At 47.1% G+C, this 25,841-nt stretch overlaps 1 protein-coding gene across 2 annotated transcripts in view; it reads right to left on the reverse strand.

Annotated features, from left to right (window-relative positions):
• The window catches only part of SMPD4 (sphingomyelin phosphodiesterase 4), a 601,593-nt gene that overhangs the window by 16,991 nt on the left and 558,761 nt on the right, over positions 1 to 25,841 (reverse strand). For both annotated transcript variants that reach the window (XM_086942783.1, XM_086942784.1), the window contains one exon: positions 20,056 to 20,184. In XM_086942783.1, the coding sequence (XP_086798909.1) occupies positions 20,056 to 20,184 (129 nt within the window). The remainder of the gene's footprint in view (positions 1 to 20,055; positions 20,185 to 25,841) is intronic.

Raw genomic sequence — 25,841 nt, forward strand, 5'->3', positions numbered from 1 at the left:
GATATACAGATTATCAAACCCGCTCAAGAGGAATTACATCAAGTCTGAACTAGTCTAATACATTAGTGGCACACAGCCGTGTGCACAAGTCAGAAACTATTGTAAATATAAAATTTTACTATGCAGTCAACGAAGGGTGGCCAGAGTATGCCATTCAATCAGAAAATTAAGACCATTTTCCACAGTGTTACAGAGCCAGATCAATTTATTCTCTCGTTGAGCCAGTAATTTATCAACATTAGGTCTTCTCCTTGTACCTTTTACAACGTCGATCACATACCATTTCATATCCTCTGGTTTGTGTGACATGCTGGTATAATGTTCTACTAGGGGAGCAGTACTGACATTGCACCTAATGCGAGACTGATATTGTGAAATGCGTTTCCTCATCTCCTGTGTAGTCTTACCAATATAATTCAAAGCACAAGGGCATTGGATGCAGTAGATCACATTTTTGGTCAGGCAGTTGGAATAATTTTTCAACGTAAGTTGTTTCCCATTTATGCAATATGTTTTCATAGGCTGAGTGGTGTCGCAAGCTGTACATCCGCCACAAGGAAAATGTCCCACAATGGGTGCTAAGCCCCATAGACTAGTTAAAGTGTTAGTCTTTGGTTCGACATATGCTCTGACTTCCGGCCTGTCAGACTTATTGCAGACTAATCGATTGATTCAGGATAACACGAAAAACAATCAACCTATCACATGTGTCTTAGCGAGGCGCTGAAGTTCATGTATTAGGTCATAGCATTTTGAGTACATTAAACAGGACTTTGCAGAACCGGACATGCTGGCAAACTCAACAGAGAGGCCGCAGCAGTGGATGGGCAGAGCTCCGTGCACAGGTGTCTAAGGCGGATGATTCCTCAGAAAGGCCACAGAGACCAGAGCTGCGTCGGCAGAGAGGCCAAGCAGGCTGCTCATAACAAGGGATGTTTAGAGAGAAGCGTACCGCTGCGGTGGGAGCTGGGTTGAGACCCCCAGTTCTATTCGGACACAAGCCGACCCATCAGGCACCTTGTGTCCGAATAGAACGGGGGCGTCTCAGTTGCTTTCATTCACTCACTTCACGGTGTCACAGCTATCGGACACATACTTTACCATTATTGAGCAGGTGCCCCATATACAGTCAGTCCTGAAGAGACCTTTTACCCATATACGGTCGAAACGTCGTCGACAACTTGCAAAGAAGCAGACCATTCTTTTAAGTTGTCATTATTGGACAACTTGAATATTTAATTTGAAATTAACCAATAGGTCGCCTCTTTCTTTCGCAAACAATGAATTCACATTAGAAACCCTATGTCACTCTTTTTATGATTTTCTGCAAATATGTGTTTTTTTTTGGGCTGGCAACTATTCACTTGGGACACAATTTCACCGCTTTCAATTTGTTTAAGTGTACATAAATGTGTAAATTGTTTATATATGTAAGATCAGTATTTATCTTTGCTGGTATCTAAATATATTCTTCCAGTGCATATACCACTTACTTGCCTTTCGTCTTATTCCAAATCACCCTCATTGCCATTGTGCATCAATATTACCATATCCTTTGAGTAATTGTCCACAGGAGCCATTGTTTTTGTATGGATGACAGCATCAAGGGCTCGGCACTGCTGCGCACCTTTATACAACAAATATAAAACAAAGTGCACAGGAACCCTCAAGATTTAAAAGGTTGTTTACGAGGTCGATGGTGGGCATACAGCACGTTTTCTGTATGCGCTCACAAAGATTTTAAAGGGTTGTTTACGAGGTCAATGGTGGGCATACAGTACATTTTCTCCAAGTGCTCACAATGATAAAGAAAGAGTGCGTCCCAGCTAATAAAGAAGACTGTGCAATGTCGCAAGTGAGAGATCCAATCCCGGTGGGCGGGCCAAAAGGAGACAAGGCGGCAACAAGGAGGGACTAAGAAGCCTCCTTTTCAGTCAAAAGCCAGCGTTTTGCATGGAAGATGACGCTGGCCAATTAAAAAGATGGGAGGGGCTTCAACTCCGCCTCCGAGAGCTTTTGAATCTGTATTGATTCCAAGAAGCTCTCGAATGCCGAGAGCAGCGCATGCGCTGCTTTAGACAGCCGAGACCTAAAAAGGAGAGTGTGTGTTACGTTATGAGTTCAAGGTGAGCGTTTATCAGTCTTAGCCTCAACTGCCAACAAAATAGTATCCCATTCTTCACCCCCTGTGAGGGAATCGCCTCAGCCCTTGTCCACGTCAGCAATATTTGGAGCCACCCACGTATCTCCAAATAAGTAGGACAGTGTTAATAACAAGAATCCAACCCCCTCCCTACCCCCCTTGATGCTCTCATTCATCAGTACCAGTGTGTAAACCGTTACCCATTTGGTGTACTTGGAAGAAAACATTCTGAGCAAACCAGCCATTGCCTGGGGGCTACAGTAATTCTTGCGGCCTTCACGATCGTGTAGCCTCGATCCCAGCCTACTCCCCTTGTGTGTCCATTCCTCAGTCTCCACTGCTGTCAACTCCAGCTGTGTCTCCCAGGTGTCCATCACATCCCTCCCACCCACATGGCAACTCATCACAAGTTAAGGCACCCTTTCACCCGTTACACGCCCACTGCCTTCATTTGGGAGTTGTATGTCACAATCAGTATGAGGGCAATGTATTATATGGGTCTGTCCCTTTTGGCTTTGGCTACAATTGAAAGAGTCTGAATTTGTAAACTTGTAACCCTTCTTGTTCAGCTAGATCACAGTAGGCACCTGGTTTCTTTTTCTTCACTCCTTCCTTCCTTGTCTGACCGATTGGCTTTTAAAACCTGCGAGGGTTGACAAGCACTGTCAATGAAGAGGAGGTGGACGAACCCAGTCTTAGACATCACAAAACATTTATTTCACTGACAAAACAGCATTATAAGATCAGGAAAAATTTAGTTTTCCTTGGAAGAACAAATCCATTACTCCGCCTCGGATCTATGAATGCAGAGAGGCGGTGTGTAAACAAGCATATCTGCATGCAGACATAACAGAAAAGGTACCATGCCACCCCAACAAGTGACTGTGTGGCATGTTTCCCATAACAAGAAAGGGTCACTCCTCAATGTCTGACATTTAGTATTTAAGGCTTTTTAATTGTCGATCTCTCAATGAAGTCTAAACCAGGCCAAAATATTCCCTCATATAAATACCTCTTTGCCCAAAGCAGATTTAGGAGGGGCAGAAGGAGTAAGCCTGGAGAAAAGTGATGTGAAGCAGTCTTGTAGAGAGGAAGGAAACAAGTTGTTTCATAGATTCACATGCCTGAATAATTCCCCATTGCCAAACTAGGAACCCCATGTAACAATATTAGTATAGCAGTGTAAATACTACACGCAATAACATTAAAATTACAATAGCCTTTTGTAACCCACCCACATCAACACAGAGGATCCAAACCAAAGCCAATCAGAGACAAGCACGCCCCACCCGCTTCCTACAGTCAGAGTTTCTAACTTGTAACACATTTGTATCTCAATTTCTCAAAGCCTCATGACGGTGGGTGGAGGGAGGAGTCATATGCGAATCTATAAAAGGTGTTAATGATGGACAACCAGAATTATAGGAAAGTATATGGAGATTTTTCTTCTCCAGCATTGGATTGATTTAAGATTATTAGAGCAGTTCATCAGAAAAGGATCTGGCAGGTATGAAGCCTACCTTATGGAAAAAGGTTTCTGAGCACTGCCTTTCCCACTGCTACATTTTTGTTGGCATCTGTATCACTACAGTAATGCTTAGCAAAACACGTGTTGCTTTCCATGTCGCTGCTCTATAATTGTCTTCAGTCATCACTCTTGTGGAGTGTACTTTAACTGATCTTGTTGAAGTTTGGTTCAAAAGTTAATATGATTTTGTAATATATGAAACAATCCATCTTGCCAAAGTCAGTTTGGTGATTGGACTGCCCTCGTTGAGGTGGGGTTTCCTCTCTCTACGTTCTGATATCCAAAAAGGATGGCTCCTTAAGACCTATTCTGGATCTCAGTTAAACCATTACAAACTTTCAGAGCACTTTCACATGATAACCCTTCAACAGGTACTTCCACTTTTACAGCAGGGCGATTTTATGTCTACTCTAGACTTAAAAGAACCATATTTTCACATTCCAATTCATCCAGCTCATCCCAAATACCTCAGATTTGTGATAGCAGGCAAACATTACCTGTTCTAAGTACTCCCATTTGGAGTGACCACTGCTCCCATAGTATTTACCAAATATCTGGCAGTAGTTGCAGCTCACCTCAGAAGACAACATATTCACGTCTTCCCCCACCTAGCTGACCGGCTTATCAAAGCCAGCACTAACCAAAGCTGGCTACTACACACTCAGACCACAATCAACCTACTTCATCAATTGGGCTTCACGGTCATTGCACAGAAGTCTCACCTGCATCCTTCACAAATGCAGTCTTATTTAGGGGCCACTATTGAGACACGCAAAGTTCTAGCCTCTCCCAATGTAGCCAGAAATCAAAACATTCAGTCTATGATGCTAGAGTTTCAACCCAAACAAACATCACAACTGCTGGTAAGGATGGCCTCATGCTTCACAATTGTACCCCTTGCAAGACTTCACATTCTTCACCTACAAGAGTGCTTAGAAAATAAATAAATAAATGAATTCGCATTTGTAAAGCGCAAACTACTCACGCTTACGGGTCTCAAGGCGCTGGGGGCCATTGTGTAAATTAGGTGAGCTATTGCCCAGAGTCACATGGTGCTGAGTTGAGCAGCGCCAGAGCCGGGGTTCGAACCGTGAGCCCTCTGCTCTGAAGTCAGCTGCCCTGGCAGCTGCACCACACCTCTCCACGGGGGTGCCATCCTTTATGGGGATCAGAAAGTAGAGAGAGTAAACCCCTGAGCCTTGGTACTGTAAACTGGTTCTAAGGCTCCCTTTAGGAAAATAAACTGCCCTTCTTGTTGGTGCAACTGCAAGTGGTCTGGTGACAATTTGTGAGAGCAGGGTGTAATGCTTGGAGGATTGGTGGTAAGCTCCAGGCAATAACCATGTTGGATAAATTCTGATCACCCATTTTCGGTTGTTATAGATTGCCAAATGGGGAGAAACTGTTGAAGTCTTCCCCCGACAGGTGTGGAATAGTCGGATGGAAGCCTGGGGAAGTCACTGCTTACTAGAGGAACTGGGGTTACGGGATGTGGTGTCCTTATTCCTGCCCTTGGAGTGGTTTCCTTTATACCTCATCTATAAAAACCTCTTGAGGAAAAGGACTGGTTGTTACTTTTGTAAGAGAAGTATTCTGGTCTGAGGGTGTGGCTTTATCCTTATCCTCCGACACCTTCCGACCAGGAGTCAACAAAGTATTGGGTATTTGCCCCTGCCTCCACACATAATACCGACGGGGGACACAGACTACGCCAGCGTGATCCAACAGGTGGGGACCAGAGAAGAGAGCCCCCCCCGGCGTGAGGCATGATGTCAAGCGGGAGAGTCCCAACACCTACGCAGCAGAGCAAGCTGGACCGATATACTTGCCCAAAGACAGCTATTCCCGAACAACCGTCACAGGTTAGGCCTGCTGGGGGGGTCGGAGGGAGACCTCTCCAAGCTTACCCTAAAAGATGTCATGCAGGCGATCGCCGGGGTGAGAACATCCATGGAGCAAAGGACGGACGCACTCACAGTGGTGATGACGCTCATCAGAGCAGACCTCACCAAAATGAGCGAAAAGGTTAAACAACTGGAGGTGACCTCGACTAGTCTCATCGGCGACGTCTCCCAACTTCAAAACGAAATCCAAGAAGTAACAACCTTTAGAAAATTTGCTGAAGACAAGCTGGATGACTATGAGGGGCGCTACAGACGAAATAACGTACAAATTATTGGGGTGCCTGAGTAAGAGGAGGGACAGGCAGCGGATCTCTTCATTGAGGATCTTATACTTAATCATCGATGCCCTAAGGGACTGTCGCAATTTTTTTGTGGTGGAAAGGGCCCACAGAGTCCCTGGGGGGGAAGGTGTCCGAAGCCTGGCGCCTCTCCCTGTCCTATATTGGCCAGACATCTTAACTTCAGTGACCGGGACGTGATATTGCAGAGTGCCAGGTATGCGCCACCGCTCAAATACGAAAACGCAGACATTTCTTTCTTCCCAGACTTTACTCAAACCCTAAAAAAACAGAGGCGATCCTTTCTTGTCATCAAGAAGAGACTTGAAGATAAAGGACTGAAGTATGCAATGCTCTTCCTACCTCATCTTCAGATTGAAGCTGATGGAAAGGCCTGGTTTTTCGATCATCCGGAGGTAGTTGCGGATTGGCTGGAGGGTTGGAGAGACTCATAGGAACATAATGCTCACTTACGCTGATCTCTATGGAACTCTGACTGCGTGGCAGTCCCTGACTCAGTGAGCTTTAACTTGTTTCACCCTTTACCTAGCGCTGAGATACGAAGGAATGTGTCAGCGGTGGACGTCCTGGGAACTGTGGCTGGTCGAGTCGTCCTAGGTTTCCTGCCTTTAAAGACACTGGTGACTGCCCCGCTAGGGGAATAAACTTTGTTTGGGGAAAATGGTGGTTGAGTGGAGGGTTGGAGCTCCTTTCCCCACATTTAGCTACTGTTAGTTTATAAGTTGGGCGACAGGCACTCTGTAAAGTTGATCTCATGGGCAGTTTCAGGCCCAGAGTGCAGGGAAGCAGGGAGGGGGGCGGGCGGGATGAGAGTTGGGTGGGGTGTTCACTTGTTATAGTTGAATCGTCAACAAGTGTTATAATGGCGCATGCAGGTAGGCTTATAAATGAAGAATCGTCATGGATACACACTGGGATAAGAGTTTTAAATTACTAAGCTGGAACGTAAACGGGCTTAGAGACAAGGTGAAACGTACTTTAGTCCTACAATACCTCAAACGCCACTCCCCAGACATGGTGCTCCTCCAGGAGTCGCACCTGGTTGGTAAAACTTGTAAAGCGCTAAACAGATGGGGGTACAGGCTGATGGCCCATTCCGGTTTTATATCCGGTTCCAGGGGAGTGGGTATCCTGGTCAAAAACTCCTTCCCCTTTTCCATGCAGTTTACGCGCTCATATGAGTGGGGCAGATAGATCACTATCACAGGACAGTGGGAGGGTAACACACTAACCTTAATGTTGGTCTATGTCCCACCCGGACTACAGAGACAGGCTTTCACAGACCTGGGTACCCTTCTACTCTCGCTTCCTAAGGGTCTCTTACTTGTGGGAGGAGATTTCAATGTGTTGGCCTCCGGCTTCCTGGACTGCCACCCCCGCGACACAGCCCCCTCGCATCGCTGGCTCCCTGACTTGCTGGAGGCCCTTGGCTTCTCAGATGTATGGAGGGTGTTTCATCCAGACAGCATCCAACATACCTTCCTCTCGGGGAGAATTATAGCCTTTCCCGAATTGGCTACCTCCTTACACCAGCGTCTCAACTTACTCACATCCAGGAAGTCAGACACTTGGCACAATGTATCTCCGATCATTCCCCAGTATGGGTCAGATTGGTCCTGGGAGACACGCGGGTTTGAAGGGTTGCTCATATCAGTCCTTGGTTACTGCCGAACCCGGTGGTTCGCAAAGAGCTTTTGCAAGCCATGAACCACTACTTTCAAGAAAACCAGGGTTCTGCTGAATCCCCCCAAACAATTTGGGAAGCGTTTAAATCGGGGAGCAGGTTCTTTCCCTGATTGCTGGAGTCAGGAAAGAAAAACACAAAGATCTTGAGACTGCGAAGAACGCGATCCTCCAGCTTGGAGGGAGTCTTAGTGACGAAGTGACTCAGGAAAAGTTACACCTCTCGCAATTGAAGAGAGACGAATATAAAGGTATTGTCACTGAAAGGGCCAGAACATGAGGGAGGGAGAGGGATGGTAGATTGTATGAATGGGGCGACAAAGTCGGGAAGCTGCTGGCCTGGTTGGCCAAAAAAGAAAGGACCGATAGACTTGTCCCAGAGCGGATAGACGATGCAGGCAGAACAATCACAGATCCCCTAAAAATTGCTAGCGAGTTTGCGGCGCACTAAAGGGCGGTATACCAATCGCGCACGACCTTTCTCGCGGAGGATTCCATGGAGCTCTTTCGAGATATCGGCCTCCTTACCCTCTCAGAAGAGGATAAGAGTTTCCTTGAAAGCGACATCACTAATGATGAAATAGCTCAGGCAATCAGGAACCTCCGGGCGGGGAAGGTTCTAGGCCCTAATGGACTGCCAATTGAACTGTATAAACTATGTCCAGAAAAAATAGCCCTGCATTTACGAGCCATGTTCGAAGAGAGTAGGAGGGTGGGGTTGCTCCCGCCAGACCAGCTTCTTGCATCGTTGGTCGTGATACATAAGAAGGGTAAACCTAGAAATAATTGTCTCTCCTACAGACCCATGTCCCTGCTTAAAGCAGAACCTTAAATTCTGGCCAAACTTTGGCCACCCGTCTGACTGGGCTGCTTAGCAATCTGGTGCACCCTGATAAATTGGGCTTTATGCCCCACCAAAATACGGCCCTAAATCTACGTGCATGGAGTGCTGGGTAGGGTAGAAACCATCCAAGAGGCGGACGTTTGTGTCCCTAGATGTCTCCATCGCGTTTGTCACCATCAAATGGCCATGCCGGCTCGCTGTCCTTACCAAAATGGGGTTTGGGCCAGTTTTCACAGCATGGGTTAGACTCCTCTACTCAGGGCCATTGGAGTAAGTGGTGGTCAATAATAAACTATTGGGGGGGAGGAGCCAAGCTAGCGACCGAGATGGCCGCATAGACGCTCGGCTCCGTGAGCCCTCTCACCCCACGCATACATCCTGGCAACTATCCTGAGCGGTAACGGCATATTTAAGTAGGCGAAGGAAAACTTTCACTGACCGTTTGCTCCTGAGGCTTCTACGTGCGGCAGACCCGAGGAAATGTCCCCGACTGTTTTGCGGCCCTCACGGAGCTGGGACTGGGGTGTTGAGTGAGAAGAACAGCCGGCCGCGACTGTGACAACAGCGGCCATTGGTGGAGGTGAGGAGTCGGCCGGAGGGCGCCGGAGGTCTGATGGGCCGATGGTGACAGTGACGACCCAATCCATCTAGCGGAGTGCCTCGTGGGGACGCGTGGCAAAGCAGGATCGAGGGGATTGCATGATATTTGGCCCCCTTTCCAGTGTTGTGTCCGGGCATAACTAAGGACTTCCCCCGGAATCGGCGGGCGGCTCCCAGGGAGCGGCAGAGATTTTGTTTAGCCCTTTGGTGGCTCTTCTCTGGGAAGCCTGCCTTGACTTTCTGGGTCCTCGCTGAGAATCCTGTTGCGCCCTGGTGTGGGGCCCGGTCCCGAGGTGGGGTGAAGAAGGACGAGGCCGGATCAGCTAAGATGGCGGCTGGCACCCTCTTACGCAGACCACATCCGGATAGAAAAGCTGCCGTGCGGGAGAGTTCAGGGGTCTGGCGGCACGAGAAAGAGCCCACGTCCAAAGATATATTGGCTGCTCTAATGACCCTGCATGCGACCCTGATCCGTAATGCCCGGCACCTGGGAAGAAGGATGGCCGCCATTGTTGTCCCGCTGTTTCACACGGGCACAGTTCGATCTCAAGGAAGTGCCGACGTGCCCGCCTCTATGTCAGTGAAGAGTGCTCCAGCTACGCCTAGGTTCGTGGAGACGCTGGAAGACCCGGCTCATGAGATCGCCTTGGACAGATCTGTAGTACATGTGAGTGACTCGTCGGGGCACATATCTAATCAGCGGCTGGGGAAACAATGCCGATCTATGTCTTGGGCTGCCCCGGCGACGTCTCAGCGCTTGCCGGATGGTGTGACTCTCTCCTTGGATGGTGAGACTGTGTTCGGACTTGAGGATGTTTTCGGGGTCGATACCAACACAGACGGATTTCCGCCATACATATTCGGCTGGGTTTTGGTTGCTGCAGTCCCATGGAGTAATAACACGGCCCGGTCCGCCCGGATCACTTGGACCCTCCACGCCGCTCTGTATGCCGATTGATAAGTGGACGTATGTTGGTACTACTGATAGAAAAGGCCAGGGGTGATGCCGTCTAGGATCCAGTGGACTTATTGATGGCTGACGGTGATTTGGGGGACACTCGGCGGGGATTTTATTGACGGTGCTATCGGTGATTAATGTTTTCCATGGCTATTCTGATCTCGCTTTTAGGATGTTTACTGGGCGGGGGGGGCGGGTGGCAAGATCGAGGGCCCTTCTCCACTTTTTTCTTCTTTTCTTCTTTCTCCTCTTTTTCTATATTTCGGGTCTCTTATTTAGGGCGACAGGCACGCTGCTAGGGGGGGGGGGGGAGGCCGTGGCCTTCTGCAGGGGTGCAGGGTGGGGGTTAGGGGGATGGGGTTTGTTAATTTGCTCGTTATTTGTTTCTATGGCCCTTTTGCATTTCTTCCTTTTTGGTGTCGTCGTTTTTCATGTTTCCTACAATATGTTTCGTTTTGAGGGGTGGGGTGCAGCTTTGCTACGGAACGGGTTTGTGTTCACATTTATCCTGACTCGTATACCTTACCCCCAATACTTCAATTGTATTTGCACTATTTGCGGATTTCCTGATTCATGCTTGTTATTGTAGGACCATGTATGACCGTATGGCATTGATTCTTAGTTTTTTCTTTATTGTAAAATGGACCTTCATGAATCCTGAATTTCGGCCAGTACGCTTGAATACAAGTTATATCCTGGACACTTGTTAGACCCCGGTTTTCGGGCTGCTATATTTTCCCACATTGATTTGCTGTGCTTACGACTTGACTAGCGGCCGGCCGGGTTGGTTGTAGGCCCATGCTTGTAGTTGCTTGAAGTAATAATAAAGGTTCCCCAAAAATTAAAGAAAAAATAATAATAAACTTTTGGATACATTGAACATGGTACCTGTCAGGGGTATCCGCTGTTAACCCTGCTTATTGCCGTTTTCCTGGAGCCGCTGGCGGCTTAGATCCGAAGGGACCCAGTGATACAAGGGTTATGGTGCTCGGCAGATTGGGAAGACCACATCTCGTTATATGCAGATGATATTCTCCTCTACCTAGCCTCGCCCAAAATGTCACTTAGATATGTATTAGACATCTATACGACCTTTGGTAAATACTCTGGCTACTCGATCAATTGGAGCAAGTCTCTAAAGTATGTTCTTGGAGGTGACTTTCCTGCCCCGCCCAGGGACTGCCCTATGCAAACGGTGAGGGATGGCTTTCACTACCTTGGGATCTTTGTCACTGCGGACCTTAAGCTCCGTTATGAGAAAAACCTGCTCCCGCCCTTACTGAGACTGAGGCGAGATATGCGTTTGAGAAAATCAAACACTCACCCCAGTCAACTGATCTGGGTTTAATCCATCATCCTTCTTCAGCTCACTCCACCACCCCAGTTCAGACATGGCCATATGCAAATCAGTCTGACCCTGTGCCTCATGGGAACAGTCCAGCCTGAAATGCCAAGCCATGTCTTCCCTGGACCGGAAACAAGCATCTTGGGACTGGTTTCTGGCTAATCAGCCGTCATCAGCCCAGCTAGCTTGAATCCAGTGGCAAAGTGAGCAAGGGACCCACGTTTGGGCATACCCTGCCAACTAAGGGAACAGTCGAGCCCGAACTGCCAAGCCATGTCTTCCCCAGACGACAGGGCAACCCCGGGCCGTGTAGACAGTCTTTTCTCTATACATGCACCAGTCGAGGTTTTTTTCCCCAGGCCTCTACTGAGGGTGGTTGCGCCGCTCTCCACTTTTGTGCAATATTCCGCTTTGCCAACATTAATCCCAGTGTAGCACACTGTGTTTGGTAACTATTCAGATCAGTAGGCTCCCATACATTCAGGAGACATCTACGTGCTTCTTGGCGGAGGACAACTGTGAGTACATCGCTTAGTATGTTGTGTATTTTTCGCCAATTGGAGTGTATGTGTTTGCATCCCCCTATTATGTGCATGAATGTGCCTTCTTGGCTGCACCTTCACCTACATTCTCCTCCCTCAGCTCTACCCATTTGTACCAGACGAGGCCCCGTAATATACACTCTGTGAAGAATTTTGAGCTGCACTAGCCTGAGTCTGGTTGAGATCGCCACCACTCTTGGGGAAGATACCGCCTCTTGCCATTCTTCATCGTCCAGTTCAAAGCCAACCCTTACCCATTTCTCCCGTAGTTGCTGGAGGGGATCTTCCATATTATTGATCAATTTCTTATAAGTTAACAATATGGTCTTCTCAGGCAGGTGACCATCCACCAATCTATCTTCCAAAAGGGAGGATTCAGGGAGGAGGAACCTTTGGGGAGGTGTGATTGCAGTGAGTGGCGGACCCGCGTGTATCGAAAGCACTCGCTGTCAGCTATATCATGTTGTTGCTGTAGAGCGGCAAATGTCTTCTCCCACATGCTTTTAATTTGAGAGATCCCAATAAGTTCCCACCTATCAAATCCCTTCGACTCCATAGATTACCCATCTTTTCGGACTCCCATATGGGGGTTGCCAACGTAAGTTTCTGCCCCCATCCTAAGGTTTTAGTGGCGGTATGCCAAATGTGGACCGAGTGTTTAGTTGGGCCTGTCAGTGTGTATTGGTTAGATTTTCAATAGAGTGCTCTGTTACAATTCCCTCCTAGGGGGAGACACCTGTCCATAATATACCCGGGATCATCAGGGCGACCATAGGTCAACGTCTGCATGGCTCCGCTCGCTCTCATCGTCAGAACCTACGGACTCAACATTGTGTCATACGCAGACGACACCCAACTCATCCTCTCCCTATCCAACGAACCCAACACTGCCAGACACAACTTTCGAGAAGGCATGGAAGCTGTCGCCAAAAGGATGAAAAACAGCGGCCTATAACTAAACACAAACAAAACGAAAGTACTCGTCATGGGCCCAAACCCAGACGCCTGGAACGACACCCGATGGCCCCCGCTCTCGGAAGGTCGCCAACCCCCAGGGACCATGCACACAACCTGGGAATGATCCTGGACTCAGAGCTCAAAATGGACCGCCAGATCAACTCCGTCTCGTCCTCTTGTTTCCACACCCTCTGCATCCTATGTAAGACCTTCAAATGGACCCCCCCGAACACAGAAAGACCGTCACTCACACCCTGGTCACCAGCAGGCTCGACTACGGCAACACACTCTATGCCGGAATAAACAAAAACCTCACCCGCAAGCTACAGAACATCCAAAACACCGCTGCAAGACTGGTCCTCAACCTGCCAAGCCACTGCCACATCTCCCAGCACCTGCGCACACTCCACTGGCTCCCCATCAAAGCTAGAGTCACCTTCAAGATGCTAACCCACGCTCACAAGGCACTCCATGACACCAGACCAGCATACCTGAAGAGCCGACTTCAATTCCACGCACCCCAAAGGACCCTACGATCAGCCCAGCTCTCCTGCACCGTGGTCCCCCGCTCCAGAAAGACCAGATCAGGAGGTCGCTCCTTCTCCTTCCGAGAGGCCAGTGCTTGGAACAACCTTCCGCTCCACCTCAGACAGATAACATCGCTCTCCATCTTCGCAAGAAACTTCAAAACCTGGCTCTTCGACAGACCCGGCTCTTCGACAGACCCCCCCCCCCTTTTTTTTTGAAGACCTTTATTGCACGTTTACTCACATTACACAGCTTCCGGCCTACAACCTCTGGGGCCGGCCGCCACCATAACTCTCGTACGTTTTATTTGAAACATTACACAGCCCATGGACAGACCCCTTTTTAATGGACTGGAACCTGCGAACCACCCACACCCCTAGCGCCTTGAGACCCTTATGGGTGAGTAGTCGCGCTTAACAAACCTGATTTGATTCGATTTTTTATTTGAGGCACCGTGATTGATGGCAGCGAGATGCGCTGCCCAGTAGTATTTTCGGATATCTGGGAGGCCAATTCCCCCATCATACCAATTCAGTATGAGCTTGTTCAATGCAAGACTTGCAGTCTCACAACAAATCCCTCTGGAGGCTCTCAATTTCTTTAAAATACATCATCGGGACAGGGTCTAGTGAATTCTGCAAGGCATACAAAAGACGGGGTAACAACATCATTTTAAAGAGAGCCTCTTTGCCAAGTAGCGAGAGAGGACGCGTTTTCTTACTGGCTATATCACATTTAAGCCTCTGTAGCAGAAGGAGAAGGTTGTGATTGAAACAGAGTGCTTGGTCCAAGGAGATAGAGATTCCCAGATATGTGTAGCCCACTGGGCTAATTTGAATTGGGCAGTCTTGTGGTGGAGAGGGAGGGTCGCCCTTGAGGACATACAGGAGGGACTTATTCCAGTTGATATACAACCCAGAGTATCTGCCAAAGATTGCCAGGATGTCCAGGACCGCCTCCAGGGACTTTCTAGAGGAGGCCAGGTACAATAGTATGTCATCCGCATATAGTGAAATCCGGTCCTCCCAGTCAGAGGACCAACATAGAACTAGTACTATTGGGTCCCTCCGAATCTATGCCGCCAATGGTTCCAAAGCTGGGGCAAATAGAAGAGGGGAAAGAGGACACCCCTGACGGTTCCCACGACTCAGTGTAAATGTATCCGATTTTTCATTGTTAACCACGACTTGCGCTAGGGGCTCGGAATACAAGAGGCGCACCCACTGAGTGCAGCTTGGATCAAATCCCAATTTCGCAAGCACTGACAACAAGATATGGCCATTCGACGGTACCAAATGCCATGGTTGCATCCAATGACACAATTACAGCTGGTTCTTGGTCATACCTGCTCTTCCCAGAACCCAAAGCACTCAGCGCAAGTTCAGCGCTGTGTTTCGGTGTGGTATTAAGCCTGACTGATCAGGGTGTACAAGACCCCCAATTATTTTGACTAAGCGAGTGGCAAGGAGCTTGGCTAGAATTTTGGGCTCTGCATTTAGTAGCGAGATCGGTCTGTATGGGGTACAACCAGTCTTGGGTTTACCCTCCTTATGAATAGTGACCAATGTAGCCATTCTTTGGTCCATTGGTAATATCCCCAGCTCCTTGTTTTCATCAAGCATGGCTTTTAAGTATGGGGCTAATTTGTCAGGCCTGAGTTTGTACAATTCAATGGGTAAACTATTGGTACCAAGGACCTTCCCTGAGTGTAGCAATCTAATGGCCTGCGCTATTTCGTCCGCTGTCAAATCGTTTTCTAAAAAGTTACGGTCTTCTTCAGACAGTGTGGGAAGCGCTATGTTGTGTAATAACTCGTGAGAGTCATCCTCAGTGTAAGACACAGCGGTTGTGTACACAGCACTAAATTGGCTGGCAAACTGGTTTGCGATATCTTGTGAGTCAGTTATGGAGATACTACCCGTACCCCTGAGTTCTGGAACCAGTCTACTTTCTCACTTCTTTTTATCGAGCCAAGCGATTAGTTTCCCAGATCGTAGTTGCCCAGTTTTTCACTCCACAGACTTTTGGCCCTATCCGCTACCAGTGCCTTGTAATCGTCTTGTTTGAGGCATAGCAAGTGTAGTTTCTCTGGTGTTATCTCGGTTTACAATTCCCCTTCTAGCCGGTAGATCTCGGACTCGGCTTCTGAGAGCTCTTTCTGTCTATCTCTCTTCAACCCAGCTATAAGGGACAGGGCTTTTCCTCTTATTTCTGATTTAAAGGCTTCCCACAGGGTCTGGGAGGATTATACTGTCCCCTTGTTTTCTTGGAAGTAATTATATATGGCTTTGACAAGGTCTTTACGGATTACAGGGTCCAGGAGAAACCACGGACTAATGGGGGCAATTTTCCCCACCCTGGCTTGGCTAAGGACTATGTGCAACCACACCGGGGAATGATCGGAGATGCCCCTGGCTAAGTGTCTGATTTCGTGAATGTGAGCGACTTGTGAAGCGGGGTCTAGGATGTAGTCTATATGGGAGAGGCTATGCTGGGCTCCAGAGTGGAATGTGTGTTGGGGTTTTTCTGGGTTGTATGTTCTCCACCCATCAGCTAGTCCCAGAGCCTCAATAAAGTCAGGCAGCCAGCGAGAAGATGGTCCTATATCACGTGGAGGGTGACTTTCCAACGTGCCCGAGGCCACTGAGTTCACTAGAAGACCTTCTGGTAGCTTAAAAAGTGGTATTCTGCAGGCCAGGTGGTACGTAAACTGACATGAGTGAGATGGTGTGTCCTTCCCACAGACCTGGGACTCATATCTACCCCGATCGTCCGTCCATGTGGAACTCACAGCATGGGGAAATGAGTTTCTCATCATAATGCCAACGCCTCGTGAGCTAGTCGTGAAACCTGCGTGTGCCACCATTTTGTATCCCCATCTATGCAGCGCCTTACAGGAGTTTCCCAAAAGGGTGCGTTTCCTGAAGCATGACATGAGGCCTGCTGTTTAATATACTGCAGGACGATACTGCGTTTGACCTTATCCTCAAGCCCGTGGACATTCCAGCTCAGTATTTTAGCACTTTTGTCCCACTGTGCATTCATTGAATCTAGAATAAGTCATTACATCCTCTGTATCAATGTCAATATGTCTTGTCGATGTTAAAACCATAACATTAAACAACTGCGAACCCCCACCCCAACAACTCCCTTCCCTGCTTCCCTGCACTCTAGGCGTGGAACTGCCCATTTAAAACTTGCAGAGTGCCTGTCGCCCAGTTAGTGAACTAAAAGAACAGATGCTATCTTCAAAACTAAAACAATGAGGTTATCCAGACAGGGTCACTGAAAAAGCAAAGAAAAGGGCACACAATCAAAATAGAGTCTACTAGAAGAGAAACCACAAACAGAACCAACTATCCCTCTCACTTGCGTGTCCACTTACAATCCTGTATCCAACCAAGTATCCCAAAGCATCCATAAGCACTGGAAGATACTGAACACTTGTAACCAACAGTGGGAGAAAGCCTTGTTTTCTTATCGCAAGGTGAAAAATCGCAAGGTGAAAAATCTCAAGGTCAGCTTGGTACACGCTAGACCACAACAACACACCAAACAAGTCAATGCCATACACAATGCGTGGGGAATCCAAAAGTTACCGGACACTATTCATGCGGTGATTGCAGTGTGTGTCACCTAATTAAGACGACAAAAACCCTGAACTTAGACCCAGGAAAGGTATGGGAAATTTGCAAGCACACAAAATGTAATGCAACCAATGCCATATACCTCATCACAGGTCCTTGTGGGCTTTGGTATATAGGCATGACTAGCCGGAGAGTAAAACCACGTATCTGTGAACACAGAAGCAACATCCGGGGTAAACGTAACACAACCCGCCTGACAAACCATTTTTTGGAAAAGGGCCATACAACCAATTATATGGAATGGTTCGTGGCAGAACAACTTGAAGCAACCAGCAACAATGTGCAACAACAACTCCTTGAAAAAGAGCAGCAATGGATATACCGCTTGTCCACTCACACCCATGGATTGAATGAAAACATACCCTGGATTAGTCTGAGCAGATAAGACATCCAGATCATTCAACGATCGACAGAAACAATGCTGTGTGAGAGCTCGTGCAGAAATATATTTGCAGAACTTTTTCTTCTGTTTTAAGGGGGGTTCTGCTTTATGACCAAGCTCCTAATTGATGTTAGGTTCTTGCAAGATGCACACTTTATAGTTCATGCTGACTTGGCAAACACCAGATTGTGCTAACCAGCCTATGCCTTTCCTTGACAATCATTACGAATAGTGCAGACTATACTAATGTGGTAACAAAACTATCCCTTAGAGATGTGCCACATTGTTCTGTGCTCAGCAATCTTTGCACAGTTTGTAGTTCGTGCCACAATCTTTGTACATTTTTTTGTATTTAGCAATTTTTTTTTTACTCAGCAATCTCTATAATGGACACCCCAGACTGTACTAACCTGAAAACACTAAATTCAGCCTGTACCGCTCCACTATTTTCATAAGATATTAATGCAGACTATACCAATGTGCTAAATATCTCCCAGATACTATGCTCTGTTAACATTTAAAAATTGCGTTTACGTTTCTTGATAACATTTCGTTCTCTCAAAACAACTCGTTTGGTGTTAATTGTTAATCCTCCTATGAGGTGTCGGACACTAAAACGCTCTTGCTCCTCTATGTCTTTGAAAATAGATATACGTGAGCTTCCGTTTAAACAATGCCGCCTCGTGCTCTTTACATCGTTTGGGGAAGTGGCCTAGTTCTTCCATGGAAACACACAAGTAATACACCCTGACGCGTGACGTAGGCACCAGGAAGTGTTCCCGCGCTTGAAACAAACATAAAACCACAACCCCGTCCCCGGAACACATCTTGTTCCTGAGGACCCCGGAGTAGGTGGCAATGCGGGCGAGCACCTTGACGAAGTAAGACCTTTCCTTTTATTTTATACAGAGATGACTCAAACGCGTCACTCTGTTACTGTACGCTACCAGTAACTCCACAGGATTTTGAAACTTACCTCTTCTCTTTTTTTCTCTTGACTCTCCCTCATTGTGTGACAATAGGGGCTCACCCCTCCTGGGAACAGATAGGCAATTAATCTACCGTAAATAACAATCATCAAAATGTGACTTATTTATGGGCAATTACACTAGTGACATTTAAAAGCCCACAGAATGAGATTATGGCTATTATTACCGATAATACTGCACGGGCTATGCGCATTTCAGCCAACTCCACGCAGTTTCTTGACCGCCGTTAAGGGTAACTATCACGTATTTACACTGATAGTTGACATCCAACGCAGCGCATAATCCAACCAAAGAGTCCAGGCTTATCATGGCATGCACACCAAATCGGACACAAGCATGCCAGTGTTGTATGCATGACATACGTATGAATGGCATTACACGTATATTTGAAACTGAATGTTTCTGTAACCACATGGATAATAACAGAATGAACTTGGCATAAATATACAATGAAGTACAAATTGCATATTTTATATGTTGTATGTCATATTGTATCGGTTTGCCCCAATTTCTCTTCACAGGTACATGCACAGCAGTGGACCACAGCTACGGTCAGTCCACAAAGCATATAATGGACACCTTAGCGAGTGTGCAAAAAATGCTTTAACACATTGTTACAAATCTTTTACCACTCACTTTTTTCACTTTCACCTATAGTTATTGTAGAGGTCCTGAAGAAAGCTCCTTTCATTTTTTCATAAGAGCTGAAACATGTAGACCAAGGATAATTAAGACGCAAATTACAAGTCTTACAATATTATCCTCACGTAGTTTTTAAATATAGCCTGGGCCACTGGGAATAAAGTAATTATTAGTGAGTTTCCTAGAGGTATTTTTAAACCACACCACTTCTTCACTTTCACAAAACATTAAAAAAAACAGCTCCACTGTAGTCAGGTGTCGCAGCACAGCAGAGTAGCATTCAGCTACTCAGCTGGGAACCCGATAATGAAGCATGACACCAACTAGGTTGGTGTGTGAGGGTTCTTTTAACAAACCCTTATGGTGCCAGACACTACAGTGTTGACCAGGGATTTCAAAGCACGCCATGTCCTTTCTAGTCTTCTATAGCTAGATTTTTCAAGCTTCAATTCAGCTGAGTACCATGAGGCATTGTGTCTAATGGCCTTGAGAGAACCTTGTTTAAAAGGGGCAACTGTTTCTAAAGATTGAGAGAAAGATCATGGAGAGTGGCTAGGGCAGAGTTTACGTCCTGAATACTTGCCATATTTGGCGCACAAAAGACTGCCTCAAAAGACTCTGGAGTGACCTGCTTCCAGAGTATTATCCTTCTAAGGTCAGCCTTTTTAGACTTTAGGTAAATACCCCTAACCGGGACCTGAAAACAAATAGAATAATGATCAGTCCATGCTAGGGACTTGGAGGAATCAATGTGGAAGTGCTGGGCGTTAGTGAATACAAGATCTAGGGTGTAGCCAACTATGTGGGCAGGGTCAACAACTTTCTGATGTAACATTTTAAGGTCAGGTAAGGCCAGGTCACAATAGCTAAATGCTTAACAGCTCAGGGTATTAACCACAATACTGTTGCTTGGAAAGCTAGCCACACAGCTGTGAAGGAAGGCCTACGAATACAAACTTTAAACTGAATTGTTCACTTCATGCAGATAATTCAAACAAACACAGATCACACAAAAAGCAGTAGACTTTCAAGATTTCATGTGTATTTTACTCCAAAACACCTACCCGTTCATTTAATTTAGTTGAGAGCCGGAACAACAAGCGTAATAGGGTAGCATTTTCAAAGCTTCTGATTGGCTGGAGCTCAGGGTCGCCTTGGAACTGGATATCAAACCGCCTTAAACCATTGATGATCTGGATATGAACATGGATACAATAGTGGTTAATGTTTGGTGTTTGACATTGCACGTTTTTACCAATTTCTCTGTGGAGTCTGAAACGTTTGAAAAATATAGGTGGTCATACTGTATCGGAGGTCTACTACATTACAGTTGAGAAATAAAAAAGTGCAATTCCCAACCCAGCTTAGTCAAAAATAAAACTATTTCATGATTAGAAAGACACAACAAAGATATAAATATGATGTTGGGGTCAGGAGATAGGCAGCCTTCAGAAGTACATCAAAAACATCTGTAGGAGAAAGCAGTACAATTTTTTTGGGCAATGAACCCACACAGAACAGGTTTTAAGAAGACATATTTTTCTTCCTTCTAAAGCAGTTTCATTCACTTGCAGCAGCAAATGTCCTGGTTTTAATCATAGTGGAGGAAAATCCTGCTCATGAAGACTGTGGCATCTTGGCAGGAGCCCCAAATGTTCATACACTTCCAAGGAATGCTATTTAGATCCCGGAACAAGGCTTCTGCACCCTACCTGTACTTAGTTTAGGTCCACCGGCATTTCCTCGTGTGGAAACTACTCTCTCTGTTTCCTTGACCATCCATGCTTCCTCAACCATAGAGGTTTTCATCCAGGCGAGGAATCATGGTTGGGACAGATGCAGATGCTTGCATTATTTTCACTCCATCATGCTAAATACAGTCAATGATGGGGATTGATTTTACGTATTTCATAGGTGCCCCCTTGAACTGGTATAGGAAACGGTCAGTTTCTGTAAATGTTATAGACAACTGAAACCTATAGAAGGCCTTCTCTACCAGAGAATGGAAAAGAGCAATGTCAGGAGGAGAAGCTGCTTGGGGCATAGGAGTTTTAGATGTGCTTGGTGCAGTTTAGTCATCCCAATCTCCTGGGTGTAGGTGGGAGGAGTTCGGTGGTGGGCTCAAAGGGGGTTACGGGTGGCTCTCTCAGGAATTCCTAGTTGGGCTCAAGAATTAGTATGCCTCCCTATCAGTGAGAACACATTCTGAAGGGAGAATGCACACCCATTGTTTTAATTCAACACATAGGCAATAATGACAGTGAACAGAGAATCACATAGTGTAGTTAAGTTGTAATCAGACGAGTATCCTGGTGTGGTAAAGTCAATATCAATCCAATTTTCCTGTAGTGTCTCCCTTGTCTGTACAATTCCCACCATTCCCACGAATCCGCCCTCACTCTTCATCCGTGCTCTCGCCCTAGGATTCTGGCAAGGGGTCACATATATCCCCGCTATATGCATTGCAGGCCGTTCATATTTTTGTCCATTTTCGGGGGCTCTTTCGATTAGCATACACTGTCCGTTCCGTGACCATGGTCAGATCCATGTCTCTGCACCAAGTCACTAAAGACGGTGTTTCCACTGCCCCCCATTTCTGTGCAATATTTTGTTTCACTACTATGAGTCCCAGCGTGACCCATATGAGTCCGTACCGTGTGAGGTCATTGGGCTCCCATATGTTGAGCAGGCATCTACGCGGGTCAGGGAGAAGCGACACCCCCATCGCCTGAGATATAGTACGTAGCACCTTTCGCCAGTAGTCCGTCACTGCTGCACATTCCTACATTGTGTGAATGAACAATCCCTCCTCTCCACACCCTCTAAGGCAATATGGATGTTGCGCTCTTTGTATTTTATGTAACATGGTCCTAGTGTAATACACTCGGTGTAAAATCTTAAGTTGTACCAATCGGAACCTTGCAGAGATTCCCACCTCCCTAGAAGAAGCTAAGGCCTCTTGCCACTCTGAATCATCTATATCGCCCACCTCCACGACCCATTTGCCCCGCAGATCTACCGTTGGGTCTGGCAGGTTGTTGATTAGCTTTCTGTATGTGAAGGACGTGGCACGTTTTTGTATGTGTTCAGTGAGCAGTCGGTCCTCTAACGGAGCTGATTCTGGGACTTCCGTATCTAGCTGTATTGCTGCCAGCAGTGCGTGCCTTATTTGATTGTACCTATATGTCTTGGTTGGGCCCAAGTCATAGTGTAGCTGAAGTTGGGCGAAGGGTATCACCGCCCCCCGCCCTTCCCACAGGTCGCCTACCGTGGATAGGCCTATGTTATCCCACCGGTCAAATCCCTTGCTATTTTTCAACTGTCCCAATGTATTGGTGTCCCAGAGTTATGTTATAGTTATGTTATGTTATAGTTATTTATTGTGCGCACAGCTGCTCTAGCAAAGGAGCGTCCTGGCGCCCGACAAGGTAGAACATAACACAACTAAAGACAAAAACAGAAAGGAACAGCTAAAAGGCAAAACTAAAACAAGAAGGTTTTGATGGCTTTTCGAAACTGCATGAGATCCTCCAACAAACGAATCTCCACCGGGAGAGAGTTCCAGATAGCCACGGTTTTCACACGGAAGGATCGGCCACCGGCACGACAAAGCTTGAACCGGGGGACCACGGCGAGGGCCTGGCCCAGGGATCGGAGAGAGCGTGTCGGAACATAGAAGGACAAAAGATTGGACAGAATCTGATGGGCAGTGCCTTTCAGGATTTTAAAGGCCAAACATAGGACCTTAAAATGAATTCTGATCCTCACCGGTAACCAATGCAAGGAGCGAAGAACGTTGGAAATGGGACAGAATCTGGGCAGGCCGACTATCGCTCTAGCTGCGGCATTTTGGACACGCTGCAGGCGGATGATTTCTGCCTGATTGGCCCCACCAGGAGGGAGCTGGCGTAATCAAGCCGGGAAATAACCGTAGCCTGAATCACCAGCTGCCTGGTCGGGGCATCAAAAAATTTAAGAACAGGTCTTAAGCCCCGAAGAACGCCAAAACAGCAGGCCGCGGTTTTCTTGGTATGGCCAACAAAGTTAAGGCTAGCGTCCAGCCAAACTCCCAAATTTCTTAGTTCCGAGACCGGAGTCGGAGCTGGTCCCAGCTCCGAGGGCCACCACCTGTCCCCCCAAAGCTCCACTCTCTTACCGACAATCATAATCTCTGTCTTTGTTGCATTAAGCTGGAGACAGTTCGCCGTCATCCAGTTGGCCACCGCCTTCAGTCCATTCTGAAACCTAGGGGCATCTCGCTCCGCATCCCCACTGAGAGTAACCGCCAGCTGAGTGTCATCGGCATACGAGACCATAATCAGGCCCCACTGCCTTGCGACCTCAGCCAGCGGTCTCACGTAAAGGTTAAATAACGTGGGACTCAGCGAGGATCCCTGCGGAACCCCCATGGCCAGAGGCTGGGATTTGGACTGAAAGGGTGGGATGGCCACACAGAAAGAACGATTGTCGAGAAAGGAGCGAAACCACTGCAGAGCCTGTCCCCCAACACCAATCTCCTCCAGCCGGTGCAGCAGAATGCTGTGAGAGACGGTGTCAAAGGCGGCGCTGAGGTCTAATAATACCAGCGCCGCCGTCTGACCAGCATCCAACACCGCACGCAGGTGCTCCACCATAGCAAGAAGGGCCGTCTCCGAGTGGAGTAAGTTTAGTGATAACCCCTCTCCATCCCAACTTGGTCTGTGCTGCGTGCCATACGGTGACCGTGTGTTTTGTAGGGCCTTCCAGTTTCAGTGCCAGGCCTTTGTGGTATAGGGCTGCAAGCATGATGTTAGTGCCCAGTTGGTCCCTATCCGCCGGATCATCCTGAGGAGCGTGGATCCACTGGTTTATGACCTTAAGATGTGTAGCCCAAAATACAACTGTATGTCCGGGAGTGCTATTCCGCCTTCATACCAACTCAAATGCAGTTTTGCTCGTTCTATACGTGCAGGGCTGTGCCATTCGTTTATACCATTCGATCGGGATTCCGTTGGGTCCTAAAGCTTTTCCTGACTGAATCGTTATCCTCGATGTTGGTGTGTAAACGTCCCGGAAGTGCTATGCTAGTGTGTTTACTTTTCCTTCCAGGTCTGTCGTGAGACTTCCCCCTGTTTGCCTTATCTCTCGTATTCCCCTATTGCCCTTCTCTCGCTTGTCTAGCCATGCCAGCAGTTTACCCGCTTTGTCCCCTACGTCATATATTTTGCATCTAGTTGCTGCTACGTTAGCTTCCGTCTTTTCCTGCAGGTGTGCTCTGTGTTGCTGTCGTCTAAAATACAAGGTATGCGCCGTGTCGGTTGTGGGATTTGTTGCGCGTTCTGTGTCAGCTGCCTGTAGTGCTATTTCTAACTCTGAGAGTTCCTTCTCCTTCTCTCGCCTATGTCCTGTGATAGAAGCTATTGCTTGTCCCCTTAAGACTGTCTTGAATGCTTCCCACACTATTGAGGGTGAAGTGACCGGTGTTGCATTTTCTACAAAATAATGCTTTGTGGCTGCACGTAAGTCCCTTTTATCGGGGGACCATGTCTCCAAACGTCTGTCAGGCCCATGGCCTCTGTAAAACCCTGGAAGGGAGAGGCGCCAAGCGGTGGGGGTCGGGCGGATATCTATCCCTGGAGGCATCCATTGTGGCATTAAAGTCCCCTCCCACAATAAGGTCGCGCTCCGGCAGGGCAAGGAGAAAAGCACTCGGAGCCGGGAGTGCCACCGCGTGCAGTGCCGACGGCAGGGCACAAGTCCTAAAAAAAGAAGTGGGGGGACTCTCCAAGGTAGGCGTGGTCACAGGAAGTGACATCACAACAGGAAGTGACATCACGACAGGAAGTGACATCACGACAGGAAGTGACATCGCATGTAAGGCAGATCTATCATTTGCGTATATTGCAAGATTTAACAATTGAAGCTGCTTGGTACTTAAGCCTGTGACTTAAGGTCCCTGTATGGAGGAATTAGCAGCCCAAATGTGGATGAAGTTTGGCGTACAACTACATTAGTCAAGCCATTAAGTGCTGTAAGTTAGGCATACTAAAACATGGGACCATGAACAAAAGTAGAATTTGTGTGTTGAAAAAAGCCAAAGAAAAGCACATACTAGAAACTACAATAGTGATTATCAAAACTATAAAATTTATTACGCTACCTAGAACACGACATTTACATTTATTAACAAGTATAATACACTGTGACCATGAGAGAAAAAAATGCAAGATGCACACTTACAGTTAAAGCCTGATACTCTGTACATCTGTTATTTCAGACATTATGGTAGATGTTATATTGCCACAGGATGTCTGGCCATGGAAATGTGAGACAGCTTATATCATTGTAAGCTATCAATTAAAAAACGACCATGCGTCTGCATATCTTTTATTGTGCTGGGCTGTAGGATCGACCTTTTTAGATTGATTTTTCATCTGCATGACGATGAGCAATCAACCACCTGTTCACATATGGCACTGGATTCCAAAGAGGAAGAGGAGGACCCATGAGGTTTATGAATATTAATGATGAAAGGCGTCCGTTACCAAGGCAGTTTCGTATGGGTGACATTACCAAGTTAATTGTGCTGAAACCCCTTTCGCAGTCACTTGAACTCACAGGAAGTGTGTTTATCGCCCTCAAAACAGGTTGCAATTGCTCTGGAATGTCATTACCACCATTATCAATATAGTCTCTGAAGCCTTCAGATACGCCTTTGTAATTAAGACAGAATCTTCTGCATAGGTTTTGCAGTTTCTCCTCACCTTCAAACCATGGGCTCTCAATGTCATATGTGTCATGAACACATTTTCAAAACGCTACAGGAAAGTTTGACTGCAAGATTTTGTATACATTACAGGTTCCCAGAGAG

Source organism: Lissotriton vulgaris, chromosome 11 (genome assembly GCF_964263255.1).
Source record: "Lissotriton vulgaris chromosome 11, aLisVul1.2, whole genome shotgun sequence".
Classification (NCBI taxonomy): domain Eukaryota; kingdom Metazoa; phylum Chordata; class Amphibia; order Caudata; family Salamandridae; genus Lissotriton; species Lissotriton vulgaris.